Below are 24,180 nucleotides of genomic sequence, written 5' to 3'. Positions count from 1 at the left end.
TATTGCATGCTGCCTAACTTTGCCATGAAGGAAAACAGCCCAAGCCACTAACTGCCTGGTGAGAAATTGAGGAGTAGGAGGAAGAGGAAGGGGCAGAAGAGGAGGAAAATGATGAGAGGATGCAATCTAGATAGCCGTTTTACCCAGGCTGCACTTGAATTATTTCAAGTGTGATACCAGCAACCTCAACTCCAATTACCCATTCACCAACACTCCCACCTTACCCTTGCCATAACATTGTCCTCTTGACCACAAAAGCAAAAATAAAGGCCAAAAAAAATACACGTTCTATTCCAAATTTATAAATTAAAATATACCATATTGCATACAAAATTAAACAAATCACCCTTGTGATTTCCCTTAGAACCTGTCTTCCATGCACCTTTGCCTGTTGTAGTGCTCTGAATGGTGCTACTCTGGCGGCTGTGGAAAAGCTGGTGGAACACTGCTGGCTTTCAGAGAAGGAGACAGGAAGTGGCCTTGGGTGATTATCCTGAGGAACTTACGGCCTAGAAGGCCTGGGGTTTGGACTGCACAATCTTGACACAGGAAATAACAGTCTGGCCAGGCTGAGTGATAAGCAAAACCAAGGGCACAGCTGGCACAGTCACCAGGGCAGGAGCAATATTATCCTGAGAAGACCACAGCTCCATAGAGTCACTGTCAAATCTGAGGTAGTGTTTCATTCCCAGTAATCTATTGTAGTACAGATGGCTGAATACTACAATACATCTCCCTCCTTTCCACTTCTTTTACCAAGACCTTTAGTACAGCGCCCAAACACTTTGGAGCCCACTCTAACCCCAGTTCTGGCTTCCCTCACTCTTTCTCAGGCCAGGTTTTTTTCAAACCACAATTCCTAGCACCAGCTCCAGCCAGAAGGTGATTCACTTTAGAAGGAGTAACAGGAATACAGCGTACTGGGCTAATGGTAAGATACTTGGTAGTGTGGATGAACAGAGGGATCGGGGTGTCCATGTGCATAGATCCCTGAAAGTTGGCACCCAGGTTGATAGGGTTGTTAAGAAGGCATACGGTGTGGTAGCTTTTATTGGTTTTGCTTATCACTCAGCCTGGCCAGACTGTTATTTCCTGTGTCAAGATTGTGCAGTCCAAACCCCAGGCCTTCTAGGCCGTAAGTTCCTCAGGATAATCACCCAAGGCCATTTCCTGTCTCCTGTTGCATGGTTATTGGATAAACATATGGATGATATTGGAATAGTGTAGATTAGAGGGGCTTTAGATTGGTTTCACTGGTCGGCGCAACATCGAGGGCCGAAGGGCCTGTACTACGCTATAATGTTCTATAATGAACCTCCCCTTTAAATGATGCTAGCTACTCATGGTGTCAGCCATCTGCTGATGAGACTGGACAATGAATAGCATGGTTAATGCTCTCTGAATGCAAAAGTCATGGAAATGAGCTGGTAGCATGAAGTAGGTCTGCATTCCAATCAATGGAGTATGGGTTGATCATCCATTATGATCCTCTGTGCCCATTTCCAGAGGCAATCCAATTACTCTTAATGATTTTAAATGTTACTATATGATCCTGCCCTGCAGTAGCAAACATACATTTCCCCTGTTTTATAAGGCAGTACAGTGATTAGCACTGCTGTCTCATAGAGCCAGGGACCCAGGTTCAATTCCAGCCTCGGGTGACTATCTGTGTGGAGTTTGCACATTCTCCCCATATCTGCTTGGGTTTCCTCCGGGTGCTCCGGTTTCCTCCCACACTCCAAAGATGTGCAGGTAGGTTGATTGGCCATGCTAAATTGCCCCTTAATGTGAGGGGATTATCAGGATAAATAACTGGAGTTATGGGATAGGGCCTGGGTGGGATTGTGGTCAGTGCAGACTCGATGGGCCAAATGGCCGCCTTTGCACTGTAGGGATTCTATGATTAGCTTTATAATAAATATAATTCCTAGCTAACTCTAAAATGACATACCAAAACTTCACTCCCAGCATACCTGACAATAATAATATTAGACACACGGCAAAAAAGTCTGGATATTCTGCTAATCCTGGTGAATTCATCCTGAAGTATGTGCCAAAGAAATTTCCAATCTGCTTGCCAACAAGTTCATCAAATGTGCCACTCCATGCTCTGGCAACACTTGAAGTACCTAGAAGCAAAACAAATCAATGTTAAACATTCACATTTGTGCTTTGTTGGCAACCTGTAGAAACTAAGAAATACAAAATGTTCCGGAGATGAATCATTGTGGCTTAGATCTAAACAACATTCCAGGTTATAAATAAAATGGCTATCCCATTAGTCGACAAAACTATTACTTATATTCCAAAATAATTCATCTTGCAAGATTCTAGCAATCTTCCCGAGAGGTACCATAAACAGCTATGGGATGAACAGTGCAATGTTAAATATCTGAGACACTGGGGCAATACACCAAAGGGGCTCTGAAATTTTGTGGTGGGATGGTTTGAACATTTCGAGGTGCAAGTGCTATTTAAATTAGGACACATCCCATATTGGAGCTGGAGCATAATTACCAGAAAGGTCCTGAACTGCTTTAGTATGATGATTTTAATGATTTGAAGCAATTGTTTTACAATTGACTGTAGTTGACTCTTAAGGCTTCTAAAGTGATCATGCAGAGTCAGTAGGGTTAGGCTCCATTAGCCAACCAACTTGGGGTTTGGTAACATTCCAGCAACCAATTTTATTTTCAGGAATCTGCCTACTGCAATTACGAAGTGATGAACTTTGAGCTGTTCGTTCATCAACATAATGACTACATCACCATACCTGAACATAAAGCAGGGAGTAATTTAATTTAAAATCCTGCCTAGCAGCTCATTGAACTGAATGGTTGATCTCTAGCTTTATTCAGAACCTGAATCCAATAAACTATAAATATCATCACTTTAAGATAGCCATTAATGTATTTTCTATTGTAATCTTCAGCAACACCTGGATAATCCAAGGTTCAGAAATGCACAAAAATAAATGGAAAGTGAATCTTAGTTATTGAGGACATAAGAAACACTTACCAATGACATAAGAAAGAATTAAGTTCCAGCCTGTGATGAATGCCCAAAGTTCACCGACAGTCACGTAACTGTATAGATATGCAGAACCAGTCTTTGGAACACGGGCCCCAAATTCTGCATAGCACAGACCAGCCATCACTGAAGCCAATGCTGCGATTAGGAAAGAGATGATAATGCTGGGTCCGGAATCCCATTTCGCAACCTCACCAGCTAGAACATAAACACCAGCTCCAAGAGTACTGCCAACTCCTAGTGCTATCAGGTCTATGGTAGACAAACAGCGACATAGTTTGGTATCTTCAAGATTATTTTGGTTTATGAGTTTTCTACGAACTAAACAGCGAGTGAAAGACCACACAGCACCACAATGAATCATCTTTGATGGGGTGAGCTGAAATAAAGAGAAAAATATGTTAAAGACACTTTAAATAGACTACTTTCTTTTGCACTTTCAACTTCTTCAGTGTGCTATTGGCTTATTGTCAGGGCAAGCCACTGTCCAAGAATGTTTGTTTAAATATCTACATAACAAAATCTTTGCTACAATGAAAATTTCCCTTTATCCCAGCAGCCTACATAAACACATTGATGAATTTATTTTTTCATTGCTCTGATGATGTCATTTTGTAATTTTTTTTTTATTTTTCAAAGTATCATTCTCCTGTTGAGAGGCAGCTGTGTTTAATTTGGCTTTAGGAGCTACAAACTGTAATGACGCTTGAGGTATATGACGCTTGAGGTATATTGAAGATAGGTTTATCTTTCCTGGTATCACTGAATCTGCAAACAATATTAACGTTAGTTGACCCAGGTCAGTGACAAGGCCCATGGGTTCATACTTTTCTTTCCTGAATATGTGTAACACAATAAATATACAATAAAGATACAATTATTATTCTATCATTAGTACTTTATCCAACTATGAAGAGCAACACTGTTTTATAAGAATATGGATGTTACTCACAGTGTACAATGTTACACCAGGAAAGTGTACACTGTTATACCAATGCCATCGTCTGTTTTACAGCAACTGAATAAGTCAAATTGCATCTTCACCACTGATTTTTTTTCCAACTATTTCTTCAACAGGTTCCTGTGCTATATATTCAATTTTATCTCTTCTGTACATCGAGTCCTAGGCGGTTCAGCAAGATACATCTCCTGTTTGTACTTGGTTAGTGGCATTGGGGCATGGAATGACTCATGGCTTTTACAACTTTGTTGGGGGATGGGGGGCGGTGCAGACAGTGCAGGGGGTGCTTTACCTAATTTAGCAACACCAGGGATATTAAGGCATGGGAACACTGCAGTTGGCAGCATAACATTTTGTAGCACTGAAGAAAGTCTGGAGCTTTTTCATCACTTTTAATCCTCAGGCACATTTTGGGGATTAGCAGCATTAAGAGCTAGACTTTGCTAGAATTGTTTGGCTGGCAGACTGTTAGAAGAGTTGAGGGGTGGTGATGGAGTTTGTCAGAACTATGGTGTCATTCTGAGGAGTTGGTCTTACAAGACCAAAGATGTCAGTGGGGGAAATGGGCATGGATGGAGTCCCTAATCTTTAGAGGATTGGGCAAAAAGCCAAAGGTCTGGCTTGTTTCAAGCCTGTAGGAACACCCTACTCTTCCTGACCTCACAAATTTAGAGAGAAATTCCATTTGGGACCCACTTGGCTCAGCAGGTATTTCTGCTAGGGAGGGGTCTTGAAGTTCTGTCCAATATTTTGACATCGCTAGCTAACACCATCAATATTTATTCCCCTCTCTAACTCAAGTACAGCACACTAAAACCTATTTCGTACTTTTTGCTATTCCCACAAAGATCATTTAACTCGAGCGCGATCTTTAAAGTAAAATAAAGTTAAAGTTATTTATTAGTCACAAGTAAGGCTTACATTAACACTGCAATGAAGTTACTGTGAAATTCCCCTAGTCGCCACACACCGACACCTGTTCGGGTCAATGCACCTAACCAGCACGTCTTTCAGACTGTGGGAGGAAACCGGAGCACCCGGAGGAAACCCACACAAACATGGGGAGAACGTGCAGACTCCGCACAGACATGACCCAAGCTGGGAATTGAACCCGGGTCCCTTACTGATCTTACCGTACGTCACGCGACACTCCTGCTGAAGCGAGGTCAGAGAATTTGGCGCCCAGCCAAGTCTCCGTTCATTGCAGCGGGTGGGAAAATTCCACCGGCGTGAACAGCCGTAACATTCCGACCTCAGTGTAGTTATACAGGATATTATTAAACTAGAAAAAGTGCAGAAACGATTTACTAGGATGCTACCAGGACTTGATGGATTGAGTTATAAGGAGAGGCTGAATAGACTGGGACTTTTTTCTCTGGAGTGTAGGGGGCTGAGGGATGACCTTATAGAGGTCTATAAAATAATGAGAGGCATAGACAAGGTAGATAGTCAATATCTTTTCCCAAAGGTAGGGGAGTCTAAAGCTAGAGGGCATAGTTTAAGGTGAGAGGGGAGAGATACAAAAGTGTCCAGAGGGGCAATGTTTTCACACAGAGGGTGGTGAGTGTCTGGAACAAGCTGACAGTAGTAGAGGCGGGTACAATTTTATCTTTTAAAAAGCATTTAGATAGTTACATGGGTACGATGGGTATAGAGGGATATAAGCCAAATGCGGGCAACTGGGATTAGTTTAGGGGTTTAAAAAAAAAAGGGCTGCATGGACAAGTTGGGCCGAAGGGCCTGTTTCCATGCTGTAAACCTCTATGACTCTATGACTCTAGTTCTGCACTGCAGGTTTACACAAGAGTATCCAGGTCCTCAAGCAGCTGGTCTGCGTGGCCCAGCTATTCACCTGCTAACTTTGCAAAGCCACCAGCATGCACAAATACATCACGTGCCAGCTAGAGCCATAAACAAAGAGGAAGCAGCGTAAAATATGCCTATGATCCTGCTGGAAAGTGCACCTGTGTAATTGTCATGTCCCCAAGGTCACGGTTAGGTTTTGTTGTGGCGCATCATGCAGGTCACTTGTCTGCCAACTCTTGCGTACATTGGGAAATAGTTACATGGGCAAGGAGCCACAGTCCTGCTGGTATGTATGAATTCATATCAGCATATCTTATCGTCACTGTAAGAATAAAGACAGGAAGAAAGGAGAAAAATTGGGAGAAAACATCAAAAGCTAAAAGCTTCTGTCAAGTTGCGAGATCTTTCAAAACAGTTAGCAGCTTTGAGTACATTATAGCATCGAAATCAACTGTGAAAATTAATTGCTCCGAATCATTGAAAAACTACTGCCCAGCAGCTCTACATATCAAAACATTTATTTCAGTTGCAATATTAAGGAACAGAGCATTATCTATAGAGTTCAAAAGCAGGCTAAATATTTAGCTTTAAAAGTACAAATATTTGCTTTGCCTGTGTAATAGGGCAAGGTTTCAGAACCAAGTAAAACAGTGGTGTTCACGCAAACTTTTCCACATTTCATTAATATTTCAAAAAATGTACTATTTGTGCTTTATGAAGTTTGAAGGGCACACTTGCTACGCGTAAAGATATAATGTGTTCAGAAAGCCAGGCAATTGGATCTGAAATCATGCTAATTTAAAAAATGCTTGCTTCTGTAACTAACAAAATGATTCTATGAGGAGTATCTAACTAAGGAGGATTTTTCTGAAAATGATTTAACCTATGCACAGTAACGTTGCCCATTACAGACACAATTCCCAATTCCAGCTATGGAAAACACAATTTTTTCAAATGTGCTTGTTCTGCAGAGAAAATAAAATGTCTATATTGACCACATCTAATAAGAAGCAGGTAGCAATTTTAATAAGATATTACATCTATATATTACATATATTAAGCAAGAAACTACACCTTCAGTAACTGTATCTGCCTTGCTGTGTCCCATTTACCAGAGCAGTAACCTCTTCTTCATGCAGCTGAAACATCAGCAATCTGAATCAATGCTATCAGAGTGCCATACGTCAGAGGGCTAGAACATAGTGATAAGATCTCGGACAAGACCAGTCACTTTAAAAATAAATAAATACAAAATCCTAGTTAGTTACAGAAAGAATGAAGCCACAATGTTCCACGGTTTACAATTTCAACAGTTTTCACCATATAAGAGTCAAACAAAAGAAAACTAAATTCTAACTCAGGCAGCCCCCCCTATAATCTAAAACCTAAAATTAACAGAAATTAAACATGAATCAAGAGGCAAATTGCAGCTGATTATAAATGATGAAATACACACTAAACAGCAGATACAACTAAGACAGATCTTATGAATTGGCTCAGCAGTCCATCCAAACTCAATGTCGTCAATCTCCGTCACATAATCCTTCAAAATTGTGTCTTGCTTACGAAGAATTCCTCTTCTTTTAGGATTGAATCTGATCCCCAACCAGAACGGTTCACAACCAACCCAAGGTCCACGAGCAAGGTTATCATTAAAAATGGCACAAGTCTGCAGAATTTCCTTAACTCTGCTTATGATAGTCAAAATAGCGTAGATCCGCCAATGTTGGGGGCAATTCTCCCAGCCCGTTGCTCTGCTTTAGCACCATCAGTTCCATGCCAGAAATCGGCGGTGAACTATATAAATTGTTTAAATTAGAATTAGCATCTTATTAGCGGGCCCAGGACTGAAGTCTCCGGATGCACTAGATTCTCTCCACCCTCTCCCCACCCCCACCAGGAATGTTTCACTCCAGCGGTGTTTGCATCCCGACCCCGCAGGATTGAAGGGGGGGGGGGGGGGGTGGGCCATGGAGGCACCCTGGGAGGTAAAGGGTGAGGGGGATACCCCCTGGGCATTACCAATTTGGCAGTGCCAGCCTGTCTTCCTGGCACTGCCCAAGGGGCAAAGTGGCAATACCCAAGGGGACATCTTGGCATTGCCTATCAGGCATCAGGCAGTGACAAGGGGGTGGAGCCAGAGGGGGGGGCCTAATGGGGGTGGGGCCTCTGGGGTGGAGATCGCTGGGGGTGGGGGGTCCTGTTGCCACTCTGCACTCGTAGGCAGAGGGAGGGAGGCCAGCGAGAGAGGCTGGCCTGCACACATCAGGGGGGCCAGCAATTGAGCTGGCCAGCAATCTGGAGGTCGGCAGTGTAGGGCCACTGCGCATGCACCAATCTCAGCACTGACAGATCAGAGCATGCGCAGTGGCCCCACTCAGTGTTATGCTGCTGGCCTCTCCAGCAGGAATAGGCCCCACCCACTGATTTTGAGTGTGATTTCTGCTAGTGCAGTCTGCAGTGCACAGAGTGTGGGAGATTCATTTTGGAACTCCTGCTGAAAAAACCAGCAGGATTTAATCCAGTTTTTACACAAATTCGACACTTAGAATTTTTCTGGGAGAATCCCGCCCGATATCTTCAAGTAACATAAAACAGCTGCAGCAACTGTACATTTGCCTATTCTCAGCATCTGAATCTAGCCTCTATCTTCTTGAGCCTGGTTGTACTGCCACAACTGGGATCATCATCTGAGCTTGAGCTTGGTGGCTCTGTGTCCTTTCATGTGGTTTCAATCAGTTTCAGTCTACCTTAGAGTTTTGCTTTCCAATCTCTGTATCACATTTATTTTACTTAGAACTGGAAGGAGCAAATTTCTTTCTCAGTTTCCTTTTTATCATGGTCTTCCTCAAAAGTACAGGTGTTGAAATCACAGATTTCATCACAATAGGCTTCCGTTAGAAATACAGCAGAGAAACAGGCCATTTGTCCAACCTTTCCAGCACTTACACTCCAGTCAAGCTTCCTCACATCTTTCCTCATCTAAATCTATTGTCATGATCCTATATTCCCTTCTCCCTCATATGCTTATCTGCCTTTGTGTTAAATGCATTTATCCTATTCACCATTTGTAGTGTGTGCCACACTCTCATCACTCTTTGGTAAATAAGTTTCTTCTGAATTCCTGATTGGATTTCTTGGTGACTATCCTATATTAGCCTGCAGTTATGCTCTTCCGCACAAGAGGAAACCAATTATCTCTATCCATTCTATCAAAACCTTTCATAATTTTAGAGACCTTTATTCGGTCATTCCACAGCCATCTTTTTCAAGAGGAAGATACCCAGCCTGTCAATACTTTCCTGATATCAATTCCTACCCATGCTTGGTATCATCCTTGTAAATCCTCTCTGCACCTTCTCCAATGCATCTGGATCTTTTTAAGGAATTCCTCAAGGTAGTGTCAAAGTAGGCTCAATCATCTTCAGATGCTTCATCAATGACTTTCCCTACTTCATAAGGCAAGAAGTGGTGATGTTCACTGATCATTGCACAATGTTTAGCGTCATTCATGAATCCTCAGATACTCAAGCAGTCCATTTCCAAATGCAGCAAGAACTTGACAAGAATCAGGTTTGGGCTGATAAGTTGCAAGTAACATTTGCACTATACAAGTGCCTGACAATGACCATCTCCAACAAGAGAGAATCTAATCATTGCCCCATTCAGCTATTGCTGAATCCCCCACTATCGACATCCTGGGGTTGCCATTGACCAGAAACTGAACTAGGCTAGCCATATAAATACTGTGGTTGCAAGGGCAGGTCAAGAGCTGGGAATCCTGCAGCATGTAACTCACTTACTAACTTCCCAAAGCCTGTTACCATCTACAAGGCACAAGTCAGAGGTGTGATGGAATAATCTTCACTTGCCTAGATTAGTTCAGCTCCAGCAACACTGAAAAAACTTCAAATCATTCAGGATAAAGCAGCCCACTTGATTGGCACCCGAGCCACCATCTTAAACATTCACTCCCTCTACCACCAATGCATGTATACCATCTACACTGCAACAACTCACCAAGGCTTCGACAGCATCTTCCAAACCTGTGACCACCATCACCTAGAAGGGCAGAGGCAGCAGATGCATGGGACACCACCATCTGTCAGTTCCCTTCCAAGCTGCACACAATCCTGACTTGGAACTATATTGCCATTCCTTCAGAGTCACTGGGTGAAAATCCTGAAACTCCCTTCATAATGGCACTGTGGGTGTTCCTACATCACATGGACTGCAGTGGTTCAAGAAGGTGGCTCACAACCATCTTCTCAGGGACAATTCGGGATGGGCATAAATGCTGGCCTAGTCAGCTATACCCACATCCTGTGAAAGAATGTATTCAAAAAAATATAATGTGGAGCCTAGAATTGCACATAGTACTCCAAGGATTTTCTAACCAAGATTTTATCCAAGCTGAACATAACTTTCCCTTACTTTTCAATTCTATCCTTTTAAAAATTAAGCATACTGTTTGATTTGCTTTTTGTTATGGCTTTGCTAACCTGTAGTGCAAGTTTCAATGATTTGTGTATTTGGCTCCAAGATCCCTTTGTTTCTCTATCTTACCTAGACTTGAACCTTGTAACTAATAAATTACCTCACTATTTTCCCTACCAAAATGTACGACAAGAATTTGTTGCCCATCCCCAGGGGCATTTAAGAGTCAACCATTGCTGTGGATCTGGAGTCACAAATAGGCCAGACCAGACAAGGATGACAGATTTCCTTCTCTAAAGGTAATTAGTGAACCAGAAAGGTTTATTACAACAATCATTTCATGGCCATTGTTAGATTTTTAATTTCAAATTTTTATTGAATTCAAATTTCACCATCTGCTATGCTCAAATTTGAACCCTGGTCCTTGGAACAATACTTCTGGTTTCTGGTCCAACAGCAATTCCACTTCTCATGGTTCACAATGCTTCCAGGTTTTGTATCATCCCAAATTTTGAAATTGTGCCCCGTATATAATGATCTAGGTCATTACTATACATATCAGATGAACGAGGGTCCTAATGCTGATCCCTGAAAAACTCTTCAACTTTCCTCCAGTCCTAAAACTACTGTACACCACTACGCTTTGTTTCCTGTTACTCAAACAATTTTGCACCCATTTTGCCACTGTCCCTTTCACTCCTCGAGCTATAAATTTGTTCACGGGTCTTTTGTGCAGCATCTTATTCAATGCCTTTGGAAGTTCATGTGCATCACATCAACAGAATTTCCCCCATTTATCCTCTCAATTTACCTCATCAATAAGTTGGTTGAACATGCTTTGCCTGAACAAATCCATGCTGGATTTCTTTAACTACCTGCATTTTCTCAAGTGATGATTAATTTTGTCCCAAATTATCATTTCTAAAAGCACCCCTGCCACCAAGGTTAAAATGAGTGACCTCCATTGCTGGGCTTATTGTTAAACCCTTTTTGTACAAGGGTGCAACATTTGCAATTCTCCAGTCATCTGACACTTGCACCTGTGAGTCTAAGAAAGATTAGAAAATTCTGGCCAGATCCTCCATAATTGTCACTCTCACTCCCTTCAGTATCCTAGGTGAATCTCATTCTCTCCTGATGCCTTTTCAACTTGTAAGTGCAGACAGCCCTTCCAATTTCTCCTCCTTATAAATTTTAAATCCTTCTAGTGTTTGAATTACCTCCTTTTCACCATGACCTGAGCAACATATTACTTGGCAAAGACAGAGGCAAAGTATTCCTTTATTACCCTATGCCCCTTGCTTCTATGGATTGTTTTTCTTGGTTCCAATCGGCCCCACTCCTCCTCTTACAATGAATTTATAGGAAGATTTCTTTCCCCCGCATATGTTAGCTGCCAGTCTCTTCTGAGAATCACTTTGATTATTTGCTTTTTCAATTCCCCTCTGCTCCTTCTATACTCGACCTGATTCTCAATTGCATTACCTACCGAATATCTGTTGTAAGCACATTTTCTCTGCTTCATTTTAATCTCTATCCCTTTCGTCATCCAGGGAGGTCAGGATTTGTTTGCGCTATCTTTCTCCTTTGCAGGAATATTCTTGACTGTGCTTGAAATCTCTCTTCTTTAAAGGCAGCCCACTGTTCAATTATAGTTTTGCCTGCTAATCTTTGATTCCACATCCATTCTTACCATTCAATTGTCTCCCTAACACTTGATTCACCAATCAAAAAAATTGTACACTTTTGAAATGCCCTGGGTTATTTTTAACATAATAAGATATAAGAATGCAAATCTGTTCAGGGCTGTTCTCTTAAACAAGGCTCAATGGGCCTCAAAGTAATAACCTTTACCTGTTCCTAAAAATCCTTATGTTCTCACGAGTTCAACTCAACTTCCACACTGTGCTTTCAGTGTCAACGACCCTGTCCTATATTTTCCATTGTATAGTCAACATCTGAAATGTCGGTGTACAATCGAGAAAACAACCACCATTTCAACACTGAGCATGTGATAAGAAAACGTGTTCATAGTTTTCAAAGAGGGTGGAGGTCCTGAACCACAAGTGATTGGCCAGTACCGTATCTAGATATCTTGTCAGGATTAAGTTTAAGGGCCATTTGCTGCTGCATTATTGGGCTATCATACTTGGCTTCCTTTAACTAATTTGTGTAGTGAAAGACAAAACAAATTAAGAAACACTTAAGTTGCACTTTTTTGTCCCGACTGAGTGAACTCAAAATAAATTTATATATTTACACATTACAGTCTTATTCATTTAAGAGCTAACCTTCATTTGTCAATGTATTATATGGTTGGAATAAATAATCTCCATGCTAATTATATATACTGTGCACAGTCAAAGTGAAAGAGCTGCCTGATAAGGAAATTTAGGTCATAAAATTCAACTCTGTACTGCTGATAGGTTCAGTGCCATGGTTGTCGGTTCAACAGCAATATGGCACTAGTGCCACTTCTGCCCACTTCCAGTGTGGTCTATGCTATTTTGACAGCTGTTGTGTGGGCATTCTGTGCATCCACTGTAAGTATGTAGAGTGGGCAGAATATGATGTCACTTAGATCCTAATGTGGATGGGGCCATAGTAGCAGTCTTCCTTGAACTGCAGCATCAGATGGAATTGGGGTAGAGGCAGCAAAGAAGAAAAATTGCTTGCAAAGGGGTGAGCAGATGGAGACAGGCTTGCGATAGGAAACCTTGCCCATCTCAGGCCTCCCAGGTGCACTCTCCTACTGCCAACTAGGTCAGATGCAATGTGCTTGGTGATTGCAGTTCACCAAGGAGGTGGGTCGCAGAATCGTGCCACCTCTCAGAATCAGACAAACAGCCTCAGTGCATATTAAGAGCAGCATTGCCAGTGACCAAGAAGGAAATCATGGTTCTGAAATGTTTCAAGAGTATATCTTTCCAGGCTGGAATCTCACAGTTTGCTGTTCAGTGCTGTATCTGGAAAGTGATAGACACTCTGCATGCCAGGAGAGGGGACTTCATTGTATTCTCTCTGAATAGAATTTAATATTGTATAATAGAATAATATTCAAAGTGAAGGTGGATAAATATTTGATAGATCGAGGAATAGAGGGCTATGGGAAATCGCACAGAGAAGGAGTTGAGGCCGGCATAGGTCAGCCATGATTGTATTGAATGGCAAGGCAGGCATGAAAGGCCTGGTGGCCTACTTCTGTTTCTATTGCTTGTGTTTTGGTGTAGAAAAAAGCAGGCAGAGCGCAACAGTTTTCCCAGATTTGTGGGTTTCCCGCGGTTAAGGGTGCCACAGACACTACCCATATGGCTTTGCAGATGCCACATCTTAATGGTGAAATGACGCAAACTGATGAAGCTACCACCCACTCAACTTCCAATGCATTGATGAATGCCCACTATACCAGCAGCAGTCATGATGCTCTCTTCCCATGTTAATTCACTGTTCCAGTAATCTCACAGCCACCATGACCAAACTGTCATCTTCATACAACTAGGGTGTTGCTGATCACTGACACAAGCTTTCTGCTCTACACCTAGCTGATGACTCTTCCACACAATTTTGTGGCCAGGAATAAGAGCCATACTGCCACAAGGAATGTGGTCGAGCAAAAGACTGAAGTTCTGAAGCATTAGCTTCACCACCTTGACCACTTTGTGGAGAGCCCTTGTGGCTGCCCCAAATCATGTGGTCTGTGTCATCCCCAGAACTTGGTTATCATGAGGTCACAGCTCTTATCACCATGAATGAGTGCACCTCAATGACAGGAGGAGGAGGAAGGCAGGAGGAAACCAGCACATCCATGTTCTGGACTGGCTGTCCCAATTCACCATTCAAATCAGGTTCCACTGATTTTAACATTTCCAGGCCTTACCATTTCTCAGTTGAAGACCATTGCAATGGCCACTTGGCCAGAAAATTGAAATAAAAGCCATCATAAAACAACTGCTCCATACAAACTTTAATTAAAATCAACTAATACGCCTTGTAAAACATTCCCTAAATCTCTTGATGCCCGACTTGCGAATGTTTTTTCCTGGGGGCGGGGGGCGGGGGGGGGGGGGGGGGGGGGGAAGAGAGAGAGAGAGAGAGAGAGGAGAGGACCTGCATGGCACCATGACTTGCATAGCGACAAGCTGAGACTTCATGATGTCAGTCTAAACAGCAGCATGCAGGTCTGGGGTGGATTCTGCTTTGTGCTGCAATGGGAGCTGAGTAATCGGCTGTCTGACCCTGCATGCTGGTTGGGTCCACGTGTGTTCACCTGGACTTGTCCATCATTTTCACACTGGAAAGTAGAGGTTCTAAGTTCTGTGCGAAGTTCCGTACTCGGCTAGAGCTGAACTTATTTACGCCCCTTGACAGTGGCTTCAGGCTTTCTTGGCAGCCCTGCTAATGCATCAAGCACTTGCCTTTGTGTGCATGTCCAGCAACCTTTTTCTATGAGTCACTAATGTTTCTTCTAAGTTACAAGGCCACATAACCCACAAGTTCCTGCGCAGTCCATCTACAAGGCAACCCTTTTAAGTTGCCACAAAGTAACAAGTTATGTTGTTCACCACTCGATTGAAGTCCTTATCTGTGTCCCCTGCATCAGAATTTGTATGCAGGAAACTGGCACCTAAACTAAGCTTTCTCCTTGGTCTGACTGTAGCTCACTTGGGTTCAGTAAATCAACACATACAGATCTCACCCCTATGCTACCCTCAGCGCCTGCATCCGAACTGGTGGTTGTGATTGTGAGATTGTCTTCCTCCTCAGTCTGTTCAGCCTCTGGATCTTTAATGTTAGATTGCAGCATTTGAAGTGAGACTGCACCTCTTAAAGATGAGTTGCATTCTGCATTCTGGCACAGCAGGGTCTCGAAATGTTTAAAGAAGAAGTGAAGATCAGAACAAAGCTGCAGAAATAGTACAAGAGCCCAGAGAGGATGCCCTAAGATCTTTGGATGCTTTAAGCTCCCTCAACACTGGCTGGTCGGGCAGCAATTCTTGGGAATCTGAGAAAGACACAAGGGCAGAGCTGGGATGTGAGGAGAAGATGGAAAGCATGAGGCCCATGGTTATACCATATGCAACTGGCATACCATATAGTTGTGGTGAAGGTAAAGCGTGATTTGCAAGGTGCATTAGGGAAGAGCAAACTGTCATGTTCATTGGCTTCAGTGATTCACTGGCTACAGTGGCAGCTATCCCAATTATTCCCAACATCATCCTCTCCATGGCATTAAGCCTCTGCAGCCATACCTGCCTTGCCTCCCTGCCAGTTAATTGCTGCTGATGCCAATTATGAACCACATTATCCTGTAAGGAAGGGAAATGTGCAATACATTTGGGAAATATGCCTGCCACAGTTGAAGAGCTGACAGTGTGAGAAAAGTGTGAGATGTGAGGTGAAGCATTTGGATGTGCAGTTTGAGTTATAGTTGATAGAAATTGTTGGTGGATGAGTGAAACATCGCAAGAGGTTAGTGGTGCTCTTGGCAGGACGTGACATCCGAGGGTGCATTGACCATGGGTTCATTGTAAATCTTTCAGCACTGCGTCAGACCCGGAGGTCATTGACTGCTGTAGCCAACTACTCCCACTGCTTTCTCAGTATGTTGCTAGAGGGCTTCCTTGCCTTACTGGGCTTTCTTGGTCTTATTTAGACTCATGCATACTCTTCCTAGAGGGACGAACACATCTCTACTCTCTATCACCAAGGTCTCCAACGAGACATCTAAAAACCTTAGGGCATACTCTCTGGGCTCTTGTACTATTTCTGCAGCTTTGTTCTGACCTTCGCTTCTTCTTTAAACATTTCTAGACTCTGCTGTGCCAGAATGCAACTCATCTTTAAGAAGTGCAGTCTCGCTTCAAATGCTGCAATCTAACATTTAGTGATGTGAGCCCTGCACAACCTTGGATTTTCTGCAGACATGTTGCCATTCAGCAGCAGGTTTAGCATCAGGCCGTATGCCATAATCCTTATAGATAGCAAACAACTTGAAGTTTCTATGCTGCCTGCATCACTTTAATGGGCATGGGATAATAGCACATTGCGATCCCATGCTCAATTCTGAGGACTAGCCAATTTAGTCTGTTTCATTCCAATCTGTTTGATTTACAATCTAACATCAATTCAATTTGGATTTTGGATTGCTAAACTGGCCAAACAACAAATGACGTAAACCTATGACGTACTGCAGACAATGTTATCATATCATTTGTTTATATCAAATTCTTCACTCCACCACAGAGCTGTTAACCCATATAAAATAAATAGTTTAACACCCTTGCTACGCTAATGAAAATAATTGCTGCAGAAAAGAAAGATATCTGGTATGTTTCAAATGTCACACGTTTAAATTCTAGACAAAATTCTTCCAACCAGTTGACTGCTTAATACTTCATCTCATCAATTCTAACTTCATGACAAGAAACCTCCACAATAAATGAGGAGTCTATCTACTTAAGTGATTTTTTAAAAAATAAAGTGAATTAATGCCGCAATTTTGTCAATAGCCTGAAATCTAGGTAGTGTTTAATCTCATCAAATCTGCACATCTAGAATACAGTTATACAGCATTTGGGAAGATGGTGACATAATGATAATATCACTGGACTGGTAACCCAGAGGCCCAGTCTAGTGCTCTGGGAACATGGGCTCAAATCTCATCATGGTAGCTGATGGAATTTAAATTCAATTAATAAAATATGAAATTGAAAGCTGGTCTCAGTAACCGTGACCATAAAACCATCATTAATTGTCATAAAAACCTAACTGGTTCGCTAATGCCCTTTAGGGAAGGAAATCTGCCATTCTTTGCCTCTTCTAGCTTACATGTGACTCCAGACCCATAGCAATGTTCCTGAATCTTAACTGCCCTCTAAAATAACCTAGCAAGCCATTCAGTTCAAGGGAAATTAGGGATGCGCAACAAATGTGTACCTTGCCTGTGGCACCCATATCCCATCAAAGAATAAAGAAAAAAAACTAGGAGATGACTACGGGGGTTAATATATCAACCATCCATAAATGAGGGATATTGGAATAAATATTCCTGGCTTTTGATTATGTAAAATTGCTGTCATCTGTGCAGGGGTGAGGAATTTGGTGAGCGGCTTGGCATGGCCAGGTCTCTACCCCCTTCACTAACATTCCACTGGGACACGGGTTGAGTGTTTCCTTGGTGTTCATATCTGCAAAGGATGAAATTATCTAGAAGAAATCTCATCAGTGCTGACACGTTGGCCCCCAGTATTCAGGATAAGAAATATTTCACTTGCAGGAATGCTGCTCACAATACCAGTTCCTGAATGGCAAAAATGATTAATTGCTATTAGGAAAGCAGTAAATGTCATTTGATTCCTTTTAAAATAAAATAACATCTCCATACAGAATGGCCTGAACAGGGCATAAAGAAGCTGCATTGAAATTCTTTTGCTTTCTCCACGCCCTCCTGATCCAATGGACATCCAGGGAGGAAGGGACACAAGTGGCATAATCAAACATGTCCTTCATTCTCGCATGCTCCCCTGAGATTTCAGATGGGTATTGCATTAAAGCAAACTGCTGGGTAATATCCCTTTCTGGCAGACTTAATTAAAGTGGCTCAGCAGTTTGCCAGGAATTTCCAAGCCGTACTTCAGAAGATTACAATGTTATATCATGACAATAGTCTCTCCCTCATTGTCAACAAAACGAAGGAGATTGTCATCGACTTCAAGAAGCGTAGTGGAGAACATGCCCTTGCCTACATCAATGGGGATGAAGTAGAAATGGTCGGGAGCTTCAAGTTTTTAGGTGTCCAGATCACCAACAACCTGTCCTGGTCCCCCTATGCCAACACTATAGTTAAGAAAGCCCACCAATGCCTCTACTTCCTCCGAAGACTAAGAAAATTTGGCATGTCAGCTATGACTCTCTCCAACTTTTACAGATGCACCATAGAGAGCATTTTTTCTGGTTGTATCACAGCTTGGTATGGCTTTTGCTCTGCCAAAGACCGCAAGAAACTACAAAAGGTCATGAATGTAGTCCAATCCATCACGCAAACCAACCTCCCATCCATTTACTCTGTCTACACTTCCCGCTGCCTCGGAAAAGCAGCCACCATAATTAAGGACCCTAGGCACCCGGACATTCCCTCTTCCACCTTCTTCCGTCGGGAAAAAGATACAAAAGTCTGAAGTCACGTACCAACCGACTCAAGAACAGTTTCTTCCCCGCTGCCGTTAGACTTTTGAATGGACCTACCTTGTATTAAGTTGATCTTTCTCTACACCCTAGCTATGACTGTAACATTACATTCTGCACTCTCTCCTTTCCTTCTCCATGAACGGTATGCTTTGTCTGTATAGCGCGCAAGGAACAATACTTTTCACTGTATACTAATACGTGACAATAATAAATCAAATCATAATCTGGAATTTGAGGCCAAGTCCAAAATAATGATATCTTATTGTTTTCGTAATTCATCCAGTTCAATCTACTTTAAATAACGTTGTTCGTGGATTGAAAAATAATTTGCAGATAACAACGGATTCTAAAATGGCTGAGGATACCAAAGTTGGCAAAGCCAGTTTGTGATATTTTAAAATGCATAGACTCATTTGAACTCTTCAAATGCTATTGCTTTTCCATGTATCCAAGTATGCAGTCAGATTGGTAATCAGAGCAGCAAATTGGACCATCTGAGACTCTTTCTTCTGGCTTCACATTACACAATGTAAAACATTCCCCTATCAGGTTTAGTGAGGATAGAGCTCACAAATCAAAATATGGTCAAGCTCACTCACAAAGTAAACATTAATTAATCTTCCAACTCAATGAGTGAAATGCCTTAGTCCTCCTGAAAATAGGTCTTCTATCCTGTCTGTTATACTGGCCCTGATAGATTTTTAGCAAATTGTAAGATGATCTCCCAATGTTTTACATCAAAATCTTGTGGGATTAAAAAAACACTTTACAGGAGATGAATGTTGATTATGTTTATGCTTTGATAAAATATTGCAATTGAATAGAAGTCAATAGCCGTCTTGGTTTGGATTTTTAAAATGTGGATCACTTCTTTCATTCTGCAGAATGAAAGAAGTGATCCACATCACTTAAGAGAGAGCGGGCTTTCAGGGGCACAGTGCTAAGCACTGCTGCCATCACAACACCAGGGATCCAGGTTAGATTCTGGCCTTGGGTGACTGTGTGGAGTTTGTATGTTCTCCCTGTCTCTGCATGAGTGTCCTCCGGGTGCTCCGGTTTCCTCCCACACTCGAAAGATGGGCCGGTTAGGTGTTTTAGACATGGTAAATTGTCCCTTAGTGTCCAAAGATGTGTTGGTTAGATGGATTAGTCATGGTAAATGCACCGGATTACGGGAATAGGGCAGAAGGGAGTGGCGGGGTAGGATGCTCTTTTGCAGAGTTGTTGCAGACTCAATAGGCTGAATGGCCTCCTTCTGTAGGGATTCTATATATAAATCTTTGAAGATGGCATGACAAGTTGATTAAGACTGTAAAAAATCAAATGGGATCTTGCATTTTTGGGGTTGGGCAGGGAGGTAGTGACATAGAGGCGGCATGGTGGCACAGTGGTTAGCACTGCTGCCTCACAGTGCCAGGGACCTGGGTTTGATTCCCGGCTTGGGTCACTGTCTGTGCGGAGTCTGCACATTCTCCCTGTGTCTGTGTGGGTTTTCTCCGGATGCTCCAGTTTCCTCCCACAGTCCTAAAAACATGCAGGCTAGATGCATTGGCCATGCTAAATTCTCCCGCAGTGTACCCGAACAGGTGCCAGAGTGTGGTGACTAGGGGATTTTCACAGTAACTTCATTGTCATGTTAATGTAAGCCTACTTGTGACACCAATAAATAAACCTAAACATAGTGGTAATGTCACTGGGCTAGTAATCCAGAGGCCCAGGCTAATGTTTTATGGATCAAATCCCACCATGGAAGTCCAACCACTACTGTCATGGACAGAGGCATCTTCGACAGTTTGATTGATAGAGAAGAGATCAAGTATGTTTTTCCCGCTTATTGGCTCTCTCACCACCTGTCACAAACCCAGTCTAGAGTTATGTCCATTAGGACTCATCCAGCCTGGTCAATCGAATTCCAGGTGTCTGTTTGAAATAATCAGATTCAGAATTCAGTTTAAAGGAACCACGATCACAAGTTTCACAAACCTCAGTAATATCCTCCCTTCTTTTCTCAATCACAGGTCTTTTTTTTTCTTATTTGTTCATGGGATCTGCATGCCACTGGCAATGCCATCCCTAATTGCCCTCGAGAAGGTGGTGATGAACTGTCTTATTGAAATGTTGCAGTCAGTATCGTGTAATTAGGCGTGCTACAACTCTTTAGGAATTTACTTTAACTCTCCTTAATGTTCCTGCTATTCCCCAAAATATGAGATTCATTGGGGCCCTTCCACCAGCATTCGACCAGACGACCCTCCAATTCTCTTTGAGCACATCACAATTGTGGACATCCCTGTTCAAGTGTAGACTTCACTGAAATCACAAAACACTCTTATTTCTAATAGCCCTTGCCAATGATATCACCGGCTTCCAAGAACCCATTGCTGGCAGTTTTCTCTCTCTGCCTGTGTTTGTAAGAAAACAGATAAACCCAACGCATAAAGGTACCATCCTTGCAACCTATCCTCATGGCAGGGTGGCATACCTGTGGTATCCAACACAAAAGATTCAAACACATCATCCACAATTTCCAAATCTGTCCTTTGATGTGAAAAGTATATTTATAGTTTAAGAACTTCCTTTGTTTAGCAGATGCTCTTCAACCCTTCTTTGACTTCGGGAATTGCATGTATAATTCACATCTCTAACAAACAAAGGACAATTCTCCTCAGTTTGACGGTCTTCAGCTCCCCAGCCATCTTATGGCTCTCACACTCCTAACTCTGACCTTGTTATTACACATGGAAGAACCTTTGATGTATAAATAACTTTTGATCTTGCAATTCTGAATTCCAGATTTTCAATTACCTGACATTTACATATTTAATTTCCTCAAAACTAGAAGTTATATTTCTACAATATATAAATCCTGAAATTAGACTCTTTCACATCTCTAATCACAGCACGTATGTAACCAATTAATTAAGCTATTAGAAATTTAAACTATTCCAAGGTTAAGGTACCAAATAACCAAATTTCAACAGCAATAATTTGCATTTATATAGCTACTTTGATGTACTAAAATGTACCAAGGCACTTTACAGGATCATCATCAAAAAGAAAAAGCTGTGCCATATGTTAGGGTGCCAGATCAGAACCCCAAGGTATATTATGAACCCAGACTAGACCCCAATAATTCTTCTATTTTGGCATAGATGTCAGGATAGGATCTTTTGCTCCAGATGTGATTCTACTGACAAACTAGGGAGCTTTTATCAAAACAAACTTTATTTAACAACACAATTTAACTATAACAAATGAATTAGTTTAACCTTTAACAATTGAATAATACTTAAATGAAAGGAAACAATTCTAAGTTCTAAGTTATCATTATATCAGTTCCAATTAAGCAATATTTCTCTTATAGACATAAAACACACTTTAAACACAGCTGGCAAAACATGGGTGTACTTGCTTTAACCTTTGTTAATAGTCTTGGAGCTTTCAGATAGAGAGAGAATGAGTTTCAGCAGTTTGTAGAAGACATCTGACGTCAAGCAATTCCCAGCCAGAACATCACTAACTGAAACTAAAACCAGCACAGAGCCCTTGCTATAGACTTAGCTCCTCCCATTAACCACATCATTATACAACCCCCTGTCAATCAACCAAATCAAAACCCACATGACTCTGCATACCAAGTCTGAAATTCCAGGAGAACTTAAATAAACAAACACCAGCCCATTAATTCTACAAAGGAACACATTTCTAGCTAAAAGGAGTTATTATCCTGCTTTCTCAGCATTTGAGCGGCACTTTTTCCCAGGCAAACTGACTACTGGTAACAAAACATTGCATCTTAAGGCAGCCTACAGAAACATAAAGCATATTAATAGCACAGCAACATCACACAAGTAAGACATTAAAGAAGATGATTGGCATGTTTTATGGAGCAGGTTAAAGGAGGAAAGAAAGAGAGGAATATAGGGAGAATTCCAGAGTTTAGGTCCTGGGCAGCTGAAGACACAGCTACCACCTAAGACCAATTAAAATTAGGAATGTGCAGGAGGTCAGATTTGGAGGAGATACAGAGGTGAGGACATTTGTTGGCCCCCAAATGAGGGTTTACGGATGGAGGCATAGAGCATCGCTAAGGTAAGGGATGAATTATTTGTATCAATTATTACCAAGGAAGAAGATGCTACCCAGGCCACGGTGAAAGAGGGAATTCAGACATTGGTATGGTTTACAATTGATACAATGGTTAGTAGGTGAGGTTCACTCACAATTTGGAATAAATGTTGCTCAAGTGTTCACGAGGGCTTGACAAGGTGCCCCAGAAAATTTCCTGTTGTATCTCTGAGGTCCTATTTTGCAGCTCCAGCAGCAATAAAATGATTAGTATCTTTTTTGATGGCACTTGAAATGGACATCAATTTTGTGTTTACTCCCAACAGCTGTTAGAAGAGGGCATTGAAGAAATGCTTTTGCTGAGTGCAAGTTAAGTGGTGTTCAGCTATTTAATGTGCCTCTGGGCGATCATTTCTACACCGGTTTTGCAGCTTTACTATGGTTGTGTCTTGTGATAAGCATGGACTAATTCAGTGTTCCAGCTAATGACCCCACCCTGGTCAATTCAGTGAAAATTGCCCAACATCATCCCCCTTAAGGTTATGGTGGGCTGAAAATGGGTCTTTGTCCAGGAGTGTGATTCTAAAAATAATTAAATCAAATGCAACTCAAAATACAATAAATTAATTAAGTGAGATTTCAACACATGTGCGTTAATCATTCCTGCTAAGGCAAGGTTTCACATTTTTCTGGCCTTTTGGATTCCATGCCCTCTCACAACTTAAGACATAAAACTGAAAAGGGTAATTGTTTGAGTCCCTGAATATATCCACCTACAGCGGCTGTTTGAGCTGGAATTTTCAAGCACCCCCATCCCCAACAGGCTCACCACTGGCCACAGGTGAGATCTTCCGGTCTTGCCACAGTTTATGGTATTTTGAATGGCTTGCTGACTCTGCTGTCAAGGAACCCATAGCAGTAGTCAACTTCCAGTCGCATTTCCAAAATAAATTGTGTTTTTAATACTTGAATAAAACAGGACGCTTTATATTGTGCAACTACCACCATGATTATCAGTGCTTATTTTAAAATTTTGTTGAGGTAATTAAGATAACTATGAACAGTTCCTTTTCAATAAAAACATTTTAGTGATCTCCTTTACCCTAATGGATTTTCTTTTAAATCATGAGTCATGAGAATTAAAATGTTTGCTTAGTTTTTTTTAGTTCTAAAAAGTGATTAAGCAATATGTTCAGAACACTTAAGCTTTCTGACTGTCGACCAATTTGTCACGCCAGTGTCACAAATAAACCTCTTGCTCTTTACCATGCTTAAAGCTGTTCAGGGTGAAATTCTGCTTTGCATATGAAAAGTATGCATTATGTTCAAGCTACTTGTTTCTGCTTGACACCTCAACTCAAGTCACAGAAATGCATTATTTTAAACAGCTTTGGACAAAATTCATTGAGTGTGGGGGGTTACAATAACTTGTGCCGTTCCCTCTGATTCAGGCAGTGTTCAAAATTTGTCTATCAAGTTAAATGGTAGTAGTGTGCAGTCCATTGCTAAAATGCTGTTGAGTGGCTGCATGCCTTAGCAGGGGAGCCAAATTTGTGCAAAGTTACTGTCACTTAAAGTCAGTCTGCATCTTTTTAAAGGAGGGGTGCACGCTGGCACTGGCAGGTGTTAAAGTGGTTTGTGAAGAGTGTTTGACTGACAAGATGACCAGAAATAGCATGACAGAACAGAAA

The 24,180-nt window shown here is 41.8% G+C and overlaps 1 protein-coding gene across 7 annotated transcripts in view; it reads right to left on the bottom strand.

Moving 5' to 3' along the window:
* The window catches only part of slc7a2 (solute carrier family 7 member 2), a 134,278-nt gene that overhangs the window by 47,842 nt on the left and 62,256 nt on the right, over positions 1–24,180 (bottom strand). For 6 of the 7 annotated variants that reach the window (XM_078217698.1, XM_078217709.1, XM_078217726.1 and 3 more), the window contains exons 2-3: positions 3,019–3,409; positions 1,974–2,129 (exon numbers count right to left, since the gene is read on the bottom strand). In XM_078217698.1, coding sequence (XP_078073824.1) covers positions 1,974–2,129; positions 3,019–3,394 — 532 coding nt within the window. In that variant the 5' untranslated portion in view covers positions 3,395–3,409. Of the gene's footprint in view, positions 1–1,973; positions 2,130–3,018; positions 3,410–6,909; positions 6,927–24,180 lie in introns of those variants that run through there. The other variant, XM_078217736.1, reaches the window with a different exon arrangement.

This window comes from Mustelus asterias, chromosome 1 (genome assembly GCF_964213995.1).
Source record: "Mustelus asterias chromosome 1, sMusAst1.hap1.1, whole genome shotgun sequence".
NCBI classification, from domain to species: Eukaryota; Metazoa; Chordata; class Chondrichthyes; order Carcharhiniformes; family Triakidae; genus Mustelus; species Mustelus asterias.
The sequence above is the reverse complement of the archived record's forward strand: the minus strand, read 5'-3'. Positions and strand labels throughout refer to the sequence as shown.